At 53.3% G+C, this 15968-nt stretch overlaps 1 protein-coding gene across 4 annotated transcripts in view; it reads left to right on the top strand.

Annotated features, from left to right (window-relative positions):
* The first annotated feature begins 2950 nt into the window (after positions 1 to 2950).
* FLT4 (fms related receptor tyrosine kinase 4) overlaps positions 2951 to 15968 on the top strand; it is a 52971-nt gene continuing 39953 nt past the window's right edge. The window contains exon 1 of one of the 4 annotated variants that reach the window (XM_053566978.1): positions 2951 to 3068. In XM_053566978.1, coding sequence (XP_053422953.1) covers positions 3011 to 3068 — 58 coding nt within the window. In that variant the 5' untranslated portion in view covers positions 2951 to 3010. Of the gene's footprint in view, positions 3078 to 3168; positions 3848 to 15968 lie in introns of those variants that run through there. The other 3 variants (XM_053566977.1, XM_053566980.1, XM_053566979.1) reach the window with 3 other exon arrangements.

Consider the following 15968-nt stretch of genomic DNA (forward strand, 5'->3'; position numbering starts at 1 on the left):
TTCAATATCTCTTCATGATAATAAAAAAAAACTCAACAAATAAGGTATAGAAGGAAAGTACCTCAAGGCAATAAAGGCCACATATGACAAACACACAGCTAACATCCTGCTAAAGGATAAAAAATGGAAAGCTTTTCAGCTGGAAGCAGTGATTCAGGCCTGTAATTCCAGCATTTTGGAAGGTTGAGGCAGGAAGATTGCTGAGAAAAGTATGAGACCAGCCTGGACAACACAGAATGATCTGTCAGTACAAAAAAAAAAAAAAAAAACTAAATAAATAAAAGAAAAGAAAAATTGTTGGGCATGATGAAATGCACCTGTCATCTCAGCTACTCAGGAGGCTGAGGTAGGAGGATCCCTTGAACTCAAAAGTTTGAGGTTGCAGTGAGCTATGATCACACCACTGCACTCTAGCCTGGGAGACAGAGTGAAACCTTGTCTGTTAAAAAAACGAAAAAAAAAAAAAACAAAAAAAAAACCACCGAAAGCCTTTCCCCTAAGATATGGAAAAAAACAAGGGTGACCACTTTCACCACTTTCATTCAACACAATATGAAAGTCCTACCTAGAGCAATTAGTCAAGAAAAGGAAATAAAGTGCATCCAAATTGGAAAAGAGGATGTCAACTGTTTTTGTGTGCAGATGACATAACCTTCTATTTGGAATAACCTAAAGATTCCACCAAAAATGTATTGGAACTTATAAATGAATTCAGTAAAGTGACAGAACACAAAATCATTATACAAAAATCACTGGCATTTCTATATGCCAATAGTAAACTACCTGAAAAAGATATTGAGAATAAAATCCCACTTACAATAGCTACAAAAGAAATACATGGAATAAATTCAACCAAAAACAAATTGAAGAGGACACCAAAGAAATGCAAAGCTATCCCATGTTCACAGATAGGAAGAATATTGCTAAAGGGTCTGTATTACCCAAAGCAATTTCTGTATAAATATCAATGATGTTCTTCACAAAAATAGAAAAACCAATCCTAAAATTTATATGGAACTACAAAAGACGCCAAATAGCCAAAGTAATACTGAGCAAAAAGAACAAAGCTGGATGCAAAACACACTGATTTCAAAATATAACAGAAAACTATAATAACCAAAACAGCATGGTACTGAACAAAACAGGTGCATAGACAAATGGTACAGCATAAAGAATCCAGACATAGCCCCATGATCGCATTAATGTACACAGCTACGATTTAATAAAAAAATTAAAAAAGAATCCATACATAAATTCATGTATTTATAGCCAACTGATTTTTTTTTTTTTTTTTAGACAGAGTGTTACTATGTTGTCCTCAGTAAGAGTGCTGTGGTGTCGCAGCTCACAGCAACCTCAAATTCCTGGGCTTAAGTGATTCTCTTGCCTCCACATACCAAGTAGCTAGGACTACAGGTGACTGCCACAATGCCCTGCTATTTTTTTTTTTCTTGCAATTGTCATTGTTGTTTGGCAGGCCCTGGCCGGATTCGAATCCGCCAGCTCCTGTGTATGTGGCTGGTGCAGTAGCCGCTGAGCCACAGGCGCTGAGCCTATAGCCAACTGATTTTCAACAAAAGCACCAAGAACAATCATTGAGAAAAGGACAGTCTCTTTGACAAATGGTGCTGGGAAAACTGAATATCCAGATGCAGAAGAGTGAAACTAGAGCCCTTTCTTACACCAAAATCAACTCAAAATGAAGATTTAAATGTAAGATATGAAACTATGAAACTACTAGTGGGAAACGGGGGAAACCCTTGGGAAATTGGTCTGGGGAAAGATTTTGGGAATAAGAACTCAAAAGTACAGATAACAAAAACAAAAGTAGACAAATGGATTACATCATACTAAAATGCACAGCAAAGGAAACAACCAACAGAGTAAAGAAACAACCTACAGAATGAGAGAAAAATATTTGCAAACTGTGCAACTGACAAGGAATTAACGTCCACAATACATTGTACAAGGAACTCAAGCAACTCCGAACAGAAATAAAAAAACCAAATAATTTGATTTAAAAATGGAAAAACTGAATAAATATTTCCTCCCCATAAAAAAAGCACACAACTTAATAATATATCCAATTCTTACTTATACATGAGAGAGTTGGTGATGGTTACAAAAAATCTGGTATTGGTTTTTGGAGAAGGTAAATAGAATTTGGACCGGGGGTATGAGAAGGGTGGAAAAAGTGTGAATGAAGTACAGTATCAGCAAGGCATGGGGACTAAGAGCCATCGACAGGGGATTCATTGTTCAGTAGGAAAATTCTAAAGACGAACTAAAAAGAGGGGAAAAAAAGTCTGTGAGAGGGCTGCCAAGTCAAAAAGTAAACAGTCACTTGATTTTTAAAAAAGGACTTGTGAATGAGCTCAGAACACAATTTTTGGGGGAACGTATAAAGCGAAGGCCTGGGCTGCAGGGTGGGGTCAGTAACGTGGGTGTCCAGCTCAGGGGTGCAGTCTCCGTCGACACTATGTAAGTACTAAGATAGTGTCTGCTGAATGCTTTCAAGAATTTAACATGCTATTTTGAAATTATAGGTATTTTTTTTTTTGCTTACTCTTAACGTATTTACTAATTTAAGAAATTACAGAAAAGTATGAGCTGCCACATTTTCTCCTCCCTTGCCCACTAGGCTCTGTTCCCTTCACAGCGCACAAGGACGCTCCGTTACCTGCGCCCTCTGGCCGCCCACAGCGGCCCAGGAGAGCTGAAGGGCGCCGCTGACTTGGAAGGCGAGCACCCTAGACGCCAGCTATGCCGAGTGGGTACAATTCTTCCCCAGACTGGACCTTCCTTGGGCCGGCTGGGAGGGACCTAGAGGTATTGGGCGGCCTCCGGCGCCCCTGGCCCGCCCCCCGCTGTGCCCCGCCCCCGGCCCACCGCCCCGCCCCGGCCCCGCCCCGGCCCCGCCCGCGCGCGCCCGCGCCGCGCCGCGCGCTCGCACTCCCAGCCCAGAGCCGCCTCGGCCACTCAGGTCCGACCCGAGCCGAAGCGGCCGGAGATGCAACGGGGCGCCGCGCTGTGTCTGCGCCTGTGGCTCTGCCTCGGTCTCCTCGACGGTGAGCACGGTGAGCCCGCCCCCGGGGCGGAACTGGAAGCGAAGGGAGAACTGCGTTCTTGGGGAGAGTGGTGGGACCGCGCAGACCGGGGACTGGCTAGGGACACCGGGGCCCGGGAGCCGGGGGGGCGGACGCCAGATGGAGCACGCCGACTCGGAACCCAGGACCGCCGGGATGAGGAAAGGACGGGCGGGAACTGCAGCCGGGTCAGGGACTAGGCAGCCAGGCTGCGCCTTAGCGCAGAGATAGTCCTGGGGTGCCCGACTTCGCTGCTCCGTCTGTGGCTCGTTTTTCTTGAAGCCCGGCCCCGTCGGGCTGTATCCTTAACCCGGATCCTCCGTTTACTCGCTTCCCTGCGCGCGCCGCACTCCTCGGCGGGACCCGAGCGCAGCGGAGACTGTTGCCCAGCGCAGAGGCTACAAGCCCGGCCCGGCCCCGAACTTGGGTGCGCACTTCCCGACGCCTCTCGTCCGCGCTTGTGGTCTGTGCGGGAGGTCCCCCAGAGGGCGCTCCGAGCAGGGACTCCGGGCGGGGGCTTCAGGTCCTCCACGCGCCTGAGGCGGGCGCCGTCCGCGGAGAGGGAGCAGGTGCATGCTGGACCTTAAGGCAAATCTTGAGTCCCGCCATCAGTATCACAGAAGAGGCCTCCTGGACTAAGGGCCAAATAAGAAGATGGGACCATAAGGCAAAAGCCGCGGCGAAGATGTCTTAAGCGCAGGAGAGTCAGGATTAGGTTTGTGCTGGAAATAGGCTCTGGCGTGGAGACACCCACACCTGAGGTGGGGGTCGTGTGGTTGGAAAGAGGGACTATGGACAGTGAGGAGGAGACGGTGGGAGAGGGGAGGCGGAGGGACTAGGTGGCATGGGGAGTGAGAAGGGGAGACGGCGGTGCACACAGGATTCTGTGTCCCTGGAAATCAAAAAGTGGGAGGAGGGCTCATAGGCCCCCAGTCTTTGAGGGAGGAGTGCTGGTAGGCTTGAGGGGAGGAATGGGGACCTTGATAACTAGCTTGCACACTTCATCTCTTCTAATTCTCACATGGAGTGTTAGACCCATTTTACCCATGGGGAAGCTTAGACCAAGGATATCATAATTACCCCCCCAAGATCCCCAGCGAGGGCATAAGGGATTAAAAAATGCCCCACTCTCTGCTCACCCTGTACCTTCACAGGCTGAAGGGCTGAGGACAGGGGAGGGTAGGGAGGTGTGGCTGAACCTGGGAAACAGGGAGGAAGACATCTGTCTGGGCCTCTGAGTTGGGCAGATCTGATCAAGGTGCTGCCCTTGGCTGTTCTCTGCTCTCCTGCCTATAGCCGGCTCAGGGCTGAGCTCTCACAAGAGTTCACTATGTGTTTGCTGAGTGAACTATGTGTTTGGATGAATGTGGGATAGGGGTGAATAGGGCCCTAGTTGGACAGGGAAGGTGAGGAATGGGAAAACCTCCACTTCGTGGAGACTTTGGATGGACAGCTGGGTGTAGTGCCTGAGGCTCAGGAAAGAGGCAGCGTTGGGTTGCTAGAGAGGAAGCAGAGCACAGTTCAGGAGGGGACTCTACAGCGGGGGCCAGAGAGGAAGGGGGCTTCTGGGGAGGCAGGGAAGCTTCTGCAGGTGTAAAGAGTCCTAATGCTCCCAGGCAGAGCAGAGTGGGAAGTGGAGGAGTGAAGGGAGGTGGGGTTGTTCCCTGCATTGTATACAGGTGGCTTCTACCAAACCAGACTATGGAGGGAAGGGAGAGAGGGTGTTAGTGCGGAGCCATGGGGCAGCGGGTGTCTCAGGCTGGCCCTGGGTGTGGCTGTCAGGGAGATGCCAGAGAAGAAAGGGACCAACCCTCCCCGACCCTTGCACCTTGCTCCACTTGCTGCTGGGCTGGGGTGGAGCCTGAGAGCCACAGCCTGAGGGGGGCTACTACCACAGAAGCATAAACTCTCAGGTGCAGTCAGGAGTTAAGGCACTGCGGGGGGGAGGCAGGTAAGAGGCCTGGGGACCCTGAGGCTACCCTCAAAAGTGTGCTGTAGGTCATAGAACCAGACTTTTGTCCTTGCTCTGCCCTTAAAGTCCTTGCTGTGTCCCCTCCCTTCTACCTGCATCTCAGTCTCCCAATGCATAGCAGAGGTGCAGGTGGAAACACCTCTGAGGTTGTGGGGGCTATGTGTGCTTGGGCTGGACTTCAAAGCTCAAACCTCAGTCCAGCTCCACAATCTTGTTCCACCAGTGTCCCTGTGGAGAGGGCCAATGGCAAATGGCTTATGGGGCTTCATCTAGAGAGAGGCCATTGGTACCCCTAGACAGCAGGCTGCCAGCTCCGGGATATCAGGGGAAGCAGAGGCTGCGGGGCAGCTGGGTTGGGCTAGTCAGGGGACATGGTCCTTACTGTGGGCGGTCACACATGGCCATCTCCATCACACTTATCCCAGCCCTTAACCGGGCCCAGATGGGGACAGTGTGTGGGGATAAGACTCGGATGCAGGTCAGTGCAGGCAAGACCTGGAGGCTGAGCCCACCTCCCTTGGTTCCTGTGGACCTTCTGGCCCCAGCTCAGTGCCTGCGGGACTCAAATGAAGGTGCTTCTCACACACCCACCAAGCCTGAGGCATGGAGCCAACATAGCTGAAGGAGCCCTGCTGCCCCACAGAGCACAGTGTCCACATGGCCAGGCTCCAAAGGGGGTGTGAAGTGTGACAAGTGGACTGTCTGGCCAACTCCCCACCGGACACCCCAACCCACGGAAAGAGACTGCAGTTCTGTGCAAGCTGTGAGCTACAGTGTTTGCTCAGGGTGGCCCAGGCGGGATTTGGACCTGCCCCATCCTGCAGGGGTTTCCCAAGTGGCAGACTGCAGGAACACAGACATGGCATCAGATGTGTGTAGCCTACAGAGGAAAATGCTCTGTGGCTTCAGTGAGGCCCAGCTGAGTGGCTATGAGCTACACAGGAAGGAAAGGCCCAGAGCAGGACAGTCCAAATGGTGAATGTGGATGAGTAGTCAGGTGAAGCTACAGCCTGGGAGGGGTGCAGGGGTGGTCCGGGGAGACAGAACACGGGAAAGGGCCACAGCAGCAAGGAGGCTGTTATCCAGAGGGCAGGCACCAGGGACAAATGCAGGAGATAAAGCAGAGGTAGATGGGTGAGGGATGAGAGTACCTGGGCTCTGGCTCAAGCAAACACAGTGGATTATGAGATAGTTTGTCAAATGGGGACCCTGGGAAGAGGAGGCATGGCCTCCAAGTGGAAGCATCCAGCAGAATTTCCTGGGAGACCCCAGCTGATGCAACTAGGCCAAATAAAGAAGGAGGAAAGTTGGGAGCCCTTGAATGTGATGGAGCAGGGAGGAGTCAGGGAACTCAGAGAAACTAAGTGGAGTCTCAATTGTGAGGAGGAAGTTCTTTTCTGTGTCTAGCCTACATCCCTCCTGCTATTGCTTGGGTATTTTCCTCCACAGGGTAGGCTTCTGCTTCTCTCCACCAGGGGCTAGCTATGCCCCCATGGTCCTCTAAGATGCCCCTCAAAGTGGAGGGTAGACAAGAAAGGTTCAGAGAGCCTCTTACACTCCTTAAGCCATTCTCCGAGTGAGAGGCAGCCAACATGTCCAGCTGGAGCCAGGGATTCCTGAGTTTCGATCCTTTTCAGACACTGGCTTCCTCTGGGATCTCAGTTTTCCGGTCATGCTGAGGGGACAAGTCTGGGAGCAGGAAGGTGCGGCCATCCATCGCTGGAGGAGGCGCAGGGTGCCGAGCAGGATGGGATGGACACCAGGCATGCCCCTGGGGCCCCTCGGCCCAGCCAACCTCGCCTGAGGCCAGGTCTGGGCGGGTGCAGGTCGTAGGTCCAGTGGCGAGTGGGGGAGCCCCGCCACGTGGCTGGTGAGGTCAGCAGGGGTTCATGGGAAAGGACTTGTCGGCCACAAAAGAGGACATCCTGCCTGCGTTTCCCTCTTCCTGCAGCAGGAGCTAGTGGCCCCGATTTAGCAGCACTGGGGGGCCACCTCTGAGCCAGCTGGGCTGTCTGATAACACCACTGTCCTGCTGGCTGGGGAGCAGAGCCCTGACCCCCGGGAAGCCAGGACAACTGCCTGGCACAGCTGACAACACTACAGCTGCCCTGCACAGGGAGCTCTCAGCATCTGCTAGGGTCCCCTCCTCCCTGTCTGCATCCTCACTGGCTACTCAAGCAGCCCATGTTTTCAACAGGTCTAGCACCTGCCCAGCTTCTCCCTGCTTCCAGCATCTTCAGAAATTTGCCTCCATTCTGGCCCCAAGGGACTGCTCTGCTTCCAAATGGCTCCCCAAATATAAACATAGCTTCTTGGGCTAGTGGTACAGGCTCTTTGTGCAGGAGTCCATGGTCATCCCTAATCCCACATCCACCCAGCCTCACCCACTGTACACCCCAACCCCAGACCAGGGCCATTCCTCTGCTCCATATGGGCCCTTTAGAAGCCTGCTGAGAACACCAGGCAGAAGTGGGTGCTATTCCAAGTGGGGGCCTTGGCTACTAGGAGCCTTCAACCTTGTTCACTGTGTGCCCCCAGGAGCATGGAACCCAGGCTTTCAGGTGATGTGGAGGAAGACCCTATCCTCATCCAGCTCAAAGCACTGTCCTCAAAGCTAGCCTAAGTGCTACCAAATGGAGATTCATTTGTAATAAACAAGTGTGCAAATGTGCACACACTTAGAGTATCTAACAGTGAGCCACCCTCAGTGTAAAATAGTTAATCAAACTGTACAGGTTTTAACTTTGTGACACAGATCTTATTGCACCCATTTTGGAGATTGGGAAATTAAGGTCAGAAGAGTGAATGGCTCAGGGCGGCACCTGTGGCTCAAGGAGTAGGGCGCCGGTCCCATATGCCAAAGGTGGGGGGTTCAAACCCGGCCCTGGCCAAAAACTGGAAGAAAAAAAAAGAGTGAATGGCTCACTAGGGGCTAGATGCCGGGGTGAAATGGCTCATTAAAGGGAGATGATAGGTGTCTAGTGTCTGGCCCCAGAGATTGTGGGGACCGCAGGGAAAGGAAGGGCAGGCATAGTGAGCAAGTTATCCACATTCCCCAGGGAAACCCCTAGAAGAGTGGGCAGGTAGGGACCTAAACTTCTGACCACCTCCTGGACATTTTTTCCTTGGTGTCCCAGAGACCTTTCAAAAGCAGCATGCCACAGGCAGTTGCATTGTCTTTCACCCAGGTCCCTCCCTCACCCCATTTGTCCCCTCAGTGCATGGAATCCCCACCATTCCAGGTGCCACCATGTCTCTCCCTGCCACCTACACCTGCCCACCCATTATGTGGTGTTCTTTTTGTCTCTTGGATCCTCAAAGCCAGTCACTGGTCAATTACCGGCCATGTCCAGTGCTGGGAATAACGGGGATGAAAAGACAAACAAAGGCCTGTCCTTGAATCGAGTGAGGAATTGTCAAATGTAATAAGCCAGTCACTACACAGAGCTACGGAAAAGTGCAGGAGTGCTGAGACGGGAAGCTCAGCGTGGACTGTGGGGAGTTGACACTGGGCTGAGATGACAGAGGGTGGGAGGGCAGGACCATTCCAGATCGATGGCATGTGGAAGGCAGAGTTTTCAAGGCTGGAGCAGCCCCAGGGGGTGGCAGAGAGACTGATAAAGTGCTCAGACTCCGTCTACCCTTGCTGCCCTCCTCCTGACCAGCAAACTCCTGCTCAATCTACGAAGCACATTTCAGCTCTGAGAATGGACATGACTTGGTGCAGTGGGCTCTGAAGGATTAATGAGGTCAGGAAAGCCTTGGTGGGGTAACCGCCACTTGGACAACCCCTCTAGGGGGAAAGACAGCAGCATTTCCAGGGCTGATAGAAGAACGATGGTTTGATACGCTAAAGGCCTTTACATTTACTTTCTGTTTACTGCAGAAATGCAAACAATGTAGACATCTGGGGAGTAAACAGTACCTTCCCCTAATCCTGTCTCCAAAAGATAATCTCTTTGTCTTAATAGTAATCTAACTTCGGGTGAGTTAACCTATGTGTGCCTTGGTTTTCTCATTTGTATACTGACAATTATAGAGTCTGTTTTGGGGGCATGCAAAGGTGTGTCACATGTACAGAGTGCGTGAGACTGTACTGCACACAGAAAGTGCTAAGTACGCATTTGCTCTTGTTGTTCTAACAGGATGTATTGGTATAAGCAGAATTTGGCGGTCAAAGGGTCTGGACTTTTTTTTACTATTACTGTGTGGGTGCCTGTTTCCCCATGGCCTTGCCAGCATCAAAAATGATGTTCTCACTGGTACTTGCTCACGTGGTGAGTGGACAGCTATGTTTTCCTTAGCTCCAGTTGTCCTCCTTGGTCTTGGGTGTGGTCTGAGTTTGAGGGCTGGGGTCCCCAGGTCCACTAGGAGAGCTGTCAGGGCTGATAGAACAGCACAGAGGTAAGCCCAGGTGTGCCACCATCAAGAGGAGAGAGTATATGCAGTGACGGGCCTGTGACTTGGGCCTTCTGTGGCCTCATCACCCCACACTGTGCTCCATCTGCTCCACCTACCTGATAGCCCCAGGCCACTGGCACCCTTGCCTTTGCACACATTCCTCTGCCCTCCTTCTGGGTTAGCAAGCTCCTACTCGATCTACAGAACCCATTCAGCTCACACAAACCCCTCCATCAGTGAGGCTTTTCCTGACCTCTTTGCCCTGCTCTGACCATGGCACAGGGTCACAGTGAAACACAGAAGCTGTGGCAAGCCAAGCACATAGCAATCAGGAGACAGGGTTACACCCAGCATACCTAAACCAATAACAGTTTACTCTTGCTGTGGCACTTAATGTATTGTCATGTTATTTGTGGTCTTTGGTTCCCAGAGATCCTAGGGACAGTCTACATCTCACAAGTGGGAAAACTGGAGCTTAGAGAGAAGTGGCTTGTCCAAGGCCAGACAACCAGAATGCATGTAATCAAGGCAGCCTTGATTATACTCTGGGAACATCCCCTCCCACCCCAGCCATCTCAGGCCCGCAGGGGTAGGGGGTGGGAAACCAACAGCTCTCTGAGCTTTGGAGGCACAGAGACTGCCCACCAGGTCAGGGTGGGCTCTAGGACAGAACACCCCTGCTGCCTCCTACCAGGTCTTTGCACAGGCCTGGCTTCAGGAGGAAAGAGAGAGGGTGCTGGTGCACATGTCCCCTGGCCCAGCCCCAAGACCAATGTCCAGCGATTCCCCACCTGGCCCTCAGCTGCCTTTGTCCTCCTGAGCATAGCTGCTCCAGAGAGTGTGGGTCCAACTGGCATGACGACCACATAGCCCCCATCTTCCAAGGCACTCCAGGGAGAGGGCAAAGAGGAGCCAGGCCCAGGGTGGCCATGGCAGGGGACAGAGCCACGGGCCAATCATATCCCAGCCCCAGGAGCCACCTGAGTACACAGACCCTCCATGTGCTGTGGTCACAGTCAGGATGGAGGTGATGCACTCAGCCACAGGCATCAGGGCCAGCAGCACAGGCCCTGGAGTTAGAGCGGCAGCTGGCTGGGAACAGAGGGCAGGGCAGGGTGGAGGGACAGAGGGCACAGCCCACGCAGAGAGGAGGCTGCTGGGGAGGTAGGGAGGCCAGTGCTCAGGGTGGCAGTGCTCAAGGATGGAGAAAGAGAGCCAACAAGCAAGGGCTCCTGAGGCAGCCTCCCTTCCCCTTCTACACCAGCACCTATACTCAGCCATTCCCAGTGGGCTTGGCAATCAGTCTCGAGTTAGCTCCCCAGAAACCACCCACCAGACCTCACCCCTCTGCACTGCAAGGGTGATGCACTCCATCACCCTGGAGTACGTCCCTAAATCCTATGCAGGTGGGCCTAGTGAGGATTTGCAGAGAACACATGACCCCTGTATAGAGCAGAGCAAGGACGTAGGGCAAGCAGTTTTAGTGTCAAGGAGGGGGATGGACTCAGACCTCCATGGGATGTCACTCTCTTGTAGCAGCTCTTCCTGCATTTGGATGGGTTGTCCCTCAATTTCTCAGGAAAGATACTTTTGAAAAATAGTGTGGGTGGTTTAAAGGGTTTTGCCTGTACCCCATCAGGTCATGGAGCCAGACACAGGATGAGAGAGAAATGGGGTGTGTGGCAGGACAGCTAAGGCTTGGGGGTGCAAGCAGCCATATGCTTTCCTGAATGGACCCTCCTGCTTATGGGGGGTCTCTGAGGCTTCCAGCTGGGGACTAAGAGGAGGAATAGGTCCAGGTTCTGTTCTGAGGACCTCTGCCCTCTGCTTTTGGAAGGCAGCCTGGCCCATGGCAGGGACTGGCTGGGAGCCTCAGTTTCCTCACTTGATGACTAGACTATAGATTCCTCCCTCCCTCCCAGGCTGTTGACAGGATCAAAGGAGGCACTGGTTGGCTACCCCCTGCCTGGCTCATGGCCAGTGCCTAACCCGCCGAATCCCTCAGCATGTTGTCCCTCCCAGAGGGGTGCTGGTGCTACCCCAAGGGAGGCTGCAGGACTCTCTGCTGTGCCTATGGCTGACACCAGGGTTCCCGTAGCCCAAGGCCAGAGGGTGTCCTGGGGCTGCTGACAGCACTAAGGAGAGGAGGTGTGCACTCTGGCCTTGCTGACCTCGGCCCGGCGCCTGGCCTGACTGCTCCACTCTACTGCAGCCATGGTGGCCAGGGCCACATTGGCCGGGGGAAGGAAGAAGTCAGTTCCCAGGCCAGGAACAGGAAAGCAGGGGGAGTGTGGCAGGGGCCAGGATGACAGCACTTCCTGCTGCGGGAAGGGAAGGACAGTGAAGACAGACAACAGCCAGGCAGGAAGGATGCACCTTCTTCAGGGCTGCAGGTGGGGGCTGGGCAGTCATGGAGACTGTGAACGTGGCAGGCCTCAGGCCCAAACCTGCTCTGGCTACTGATCAATCTGAGGTTCACACAGTCACTCAGGAGCCCATCCTTTAAGACTAGAAGCATCTTTCCCAAAGGAATGACAGGGCCTGACACAATTCCAACCAAAAGGAAGACCTCACAGGTTCATTTAGCCACCCATCCATCCATACATCTGTTCATCTGTCTGTCCATCCATCCATCCATCTTTCTACCCATTATCCATCCATCATTCATTTATCCATGCACCCATCACCCATCCATCCATCTACCCATCATCTGTTTCTTCCAGCTATTCGTTTATCCATCTTCCATCCATTCATCTGTTCTTCATCTATCATCCATCCATCCACCCATCATCCATCCATCCATCCATCCATCCATACATCCATCCATACATCCATACATCCATCCATCACACTCATTCATCCCTCATCCCATTCATCCATCCTTTTGCCTATATGTCTGTCCATTCATTCTTCCTCCCATCTGTCCATCTATTCATCCAAACTTCATCTATCCATTCACTTATTAATTCAACAAGTAGTTACTGACTCTTTCTTCTATGCCAGGTGCTGCGCTAGACATGAAGTGGGGTTAAAAAAAAAAATAATTGTCTTGGACCTTACCCACTCACTGCCTAATGGGGGATATGTACAAACATTACTTAAATAAACAAATAATTACAAATTGTGACAGGAAGGATGAAACAAGTAGTCAGGAGGCTGAGATGAAGAAACTGTTTCGTGGGGGTGAGAGGTCACATCTAAGCTGAGGCTTGAGTGTGAAAAGAAGCCAGCCATGAGGGCACAGCACAGCAGAAGCCATGGCAGCTGGAGCAAATGAACAGAAGGCCAGACTGCACCATGAGGGTGTGCAGAGGTGGGCGGGGACAAGGTGGGGTTGGGGTTTTCCTGAAAGTGCAGTGGGAAGTCACTAATGAGATTTGAGCAAAAAACATCACTAACAACTGCATGGAAGAGGCCTGGGGAAGGGCAGGAGCAGGGCCAGGAGGCCACTTGGGGTTAATTTGGCTGTGCCAGCCCCCGCAGAAGAGCCTGACAGGCTTTGGTGGTGGACATATGGGCTGGGGTGGGAGGAGCTAGCGGAACAGGAGCTAATGAGAGAGGAACTTTCAGTGATACTGGAAGGGGAGTCTGAGTCTGCAGTTTAGCTTTGGAAATGCAAAACTCAGGTGTCTAAGTCAGTGGCAGCTGGATCCTCAATGCTGGAGTTGAGAGCAGTGATCTGGGCTAGAGACAGAGACTTGGGAGGTGTGTAGACGTTCAGGAGGGCAGTGGAGGAGACAGAAGCAGCACTGAATGTTGGGGGTTCACACACGCTCCCTGCCCTGAGCCCCTGGTTCTCAGTGGCTGTGGGCTGCACCCCAGGGGTGGATGGGGGCTGTGAGGGAGGGGCAGGCACAGAGCCACAGCCAGGAAGAAGGAGAGGGAAAGAGGCAGTGGCTAGGCGTGTGGGAGATGACCCCCCAGAGAAAGACTATCCATGGTAGAAGAGAAAGGGATCAGCAGAGTGGGGAAGGGCCTGCTTCTGGGAGCAGGAATGTCAGAGGCTGGGTGTGGGGGGGATGAGGTGTTCACATCTGATGGCTTTGCTTTGTCCATGCCGACAGTGAGGGCGGAAGGCGCACCCTGAACCACGTCTGCACACAAGAAAACAGAGGGAGCAGCCAGTGCGCGGGCTTTGTGCTGTGATGTTGAACATATGGTGTCATAAGCAGGACCAGAGGCCAGGACAGGCAGTAACAAGAGGAAGCAGTGGGGGCTTGGGGTAGGGCTGTGGAATGGAGCTGCTGCAGGCCAAAAGGGTGGGGAACCGCAGGAGACGGGTGTGGGATCCAGGGCATGCCCGTGGAAGGGAGTGGCTGGTCGGAGAGGAGAGTGGGACTGCCGAGGCCAGGGTGCTGGCGAGTCTTCATAAGGATGCTGAGGTCATGGGGAGGGGACAGTGGCCAGGAGCTAGATCACAGGAATTAGGGGAAGTGACCAGGAGAGCTGCTGGTGACATGGTGACAGCTTTAGTGGGTAGAGAATGGTGCTTCGTAGGGGATGATGTGGGGGTGTGAAGGAGGGATGTAGGAGCTGTGCCCTCATGGGGTGGGTGGAGGGCAGTAACTACACCATGGCAGTGCTTGGTCAGAGGGGACATTCAGAGAGGCAGGGAGGTCTGCAGCAAATTTTGCTGATCCCGGGCCCCAGGGTTAGGTTGATGAAAGGACTGGAGTAAGTCAGGGCACACCATGACAAAGGAGAGCTTGCCTGGATAGGCACAGAGAGGTGGCAAGCATGACGGGTGGTCCTGCATAAATGCAGGGATGCCTCCAGGGAGGAAGCCCCAGCCACCCATCCACAATTCAGTCAAGTGTCCTAGCAGGGGCCCAAGGACAACCAGATGAGTGATGGTAAGGGCCATCTGTAAGAGGGAAGGAAGGAAGGAAGGCGGGATGTCCCAGGCAAAGGGATGAGCAAAGTTGGAGATAGGAAAAAGCCTGCACTCCAGGAGGATGGGGCGAGGCCCTGTGCCTCTCAGGTGAAGCTGAGGAGAGAGAGAACCACCAGAAGCTGGAAGCTGAGCCTGCCCTACTGTGTCTAGGGAGCAAAGGGGAGCCACCAAAGGAAGCTGGGGTGACAATGTCCACAGATCTGGAGCCTGTAGGTGTGTGCCCAGATGTGTGCCTCCTAGAAGGGGCTGCAGCCTTCTTGGGCCCCAGCACAATACCCAGACTTCAACATAGGGTGCTCTCTCCCCAGTGAGGGCACCATCGGCCTGGCCTCTCTCCTGACCTCTTGCTGGGCCATTGGGAGGGCAAAGTCCTTTCATCTCCATGGGGAGGACTTCAGTCCCCACCTGTCATTTTTCCCTCTACTGTAGCCCCAAGGACAGACCACCCTCCACTCAGGTGCCCACATACTTAACAGCTCTCTTTCTGCCTGGCATGGCCCTTTTGGTTTTGCAGTGCCCAGAAAAAAACCCACTTCTCCTTCGAAGCTCAGCTCTGAGGTGCCCTCCCAGATTCCTTCCTGGCCCCCCACTGCCTTGAGGGGAGCCTCCTCTCGGGGCAGCCCCCGAGTGCAAGGTAGGGTCTGCAAATGCCCAGGCCTGCTGTCAGGCACAGGACAGCTGGGCACTGTCCTAGAGGATGGGGCCCAGAGCTCATGGCCACCCCCACCTGGATCCCCAGGGCAGTATTGACTTCAGGCCAGGTCATTAGCCTGAGAGTGAGGAGGAGCTCACTGGGGTTAAGCAAAGGAAAGACTGTGAGAGTCACAGCAGTGAACTAGGGGAGTGTCTACCTTCTGAGGGTAGATGAGGAGCCTCAGTCTCCCTGTCTGTGCAGTGGGTCCAGATGCTTGGTAAGGGCCTTCCAGCTCTGGCTCACCATGCAGGGTGTCTGGAGGGCTTTAGCCAGGAGGGAAGGAGCCAGTAGGGGGTGGGAAGCAGCCACTGGCAGGTGGCTATGTTGTCCACATGATGCTGGCACAAGATCGTGGTGTGCAAAGCATACTGTCCTGTCCCACTTTCTGGATTGGCTTAGGATCCCCCAACTATTGTGGGGTTCCCCAGGTTCCACTCCACCTCCTGAGCTGCATGGCAGGATCCCAGTGCCTCAGGAAATAAGACTGGGAAGGACTTCTGCTGCCCCATTTGGGCCCATGGGCCTAGAAGGGGCTGGGGTGGAATAGTGGGCTGTAGCCCCTCCCAAGAGGACAGGGACTTGGGGGGAGAGACAGGACGCAGCCCTGGGCTTTGGCCACGAAGCCCTCCCTTCCTGTTGTCTCAGGATGGTCCTGGCAGGATGCATCTGCCAGAGTTCCAAGCCCAGACCTCCCCCAGGGCCCGCTCCCACCCCCACCGGGATCCCACCCCCCCAACATTCATGCACATACACACACTAGCATGTCAGAAAGACACAACCTGCACACTTGCACACACACCCCTGGTAGGCACACACATGCACACCACAGATACGATGCTCACAGAGAGACCCACACCAATCAACACGCATACACACATATACCTGGGAGGAGGGTGGTGGGCAGGAGCTTAAGGGCCAGCA

Source organism: Nycticebus coucang, chromosome 17 (genome assembly GCF_027406575.1).
Source record: "Nycticebus coucang isolate mNycCou1 chromosome 17, mNycCou1.pri, whole genome shotgun sequence".
Classification (NCBI taxonomy): domain Eukaryota; kingdom Metazoa; phylum Chordata; class Mammalia; order Primates; family Lorisidae; genus Nycticebus; species Nycticebus coucang.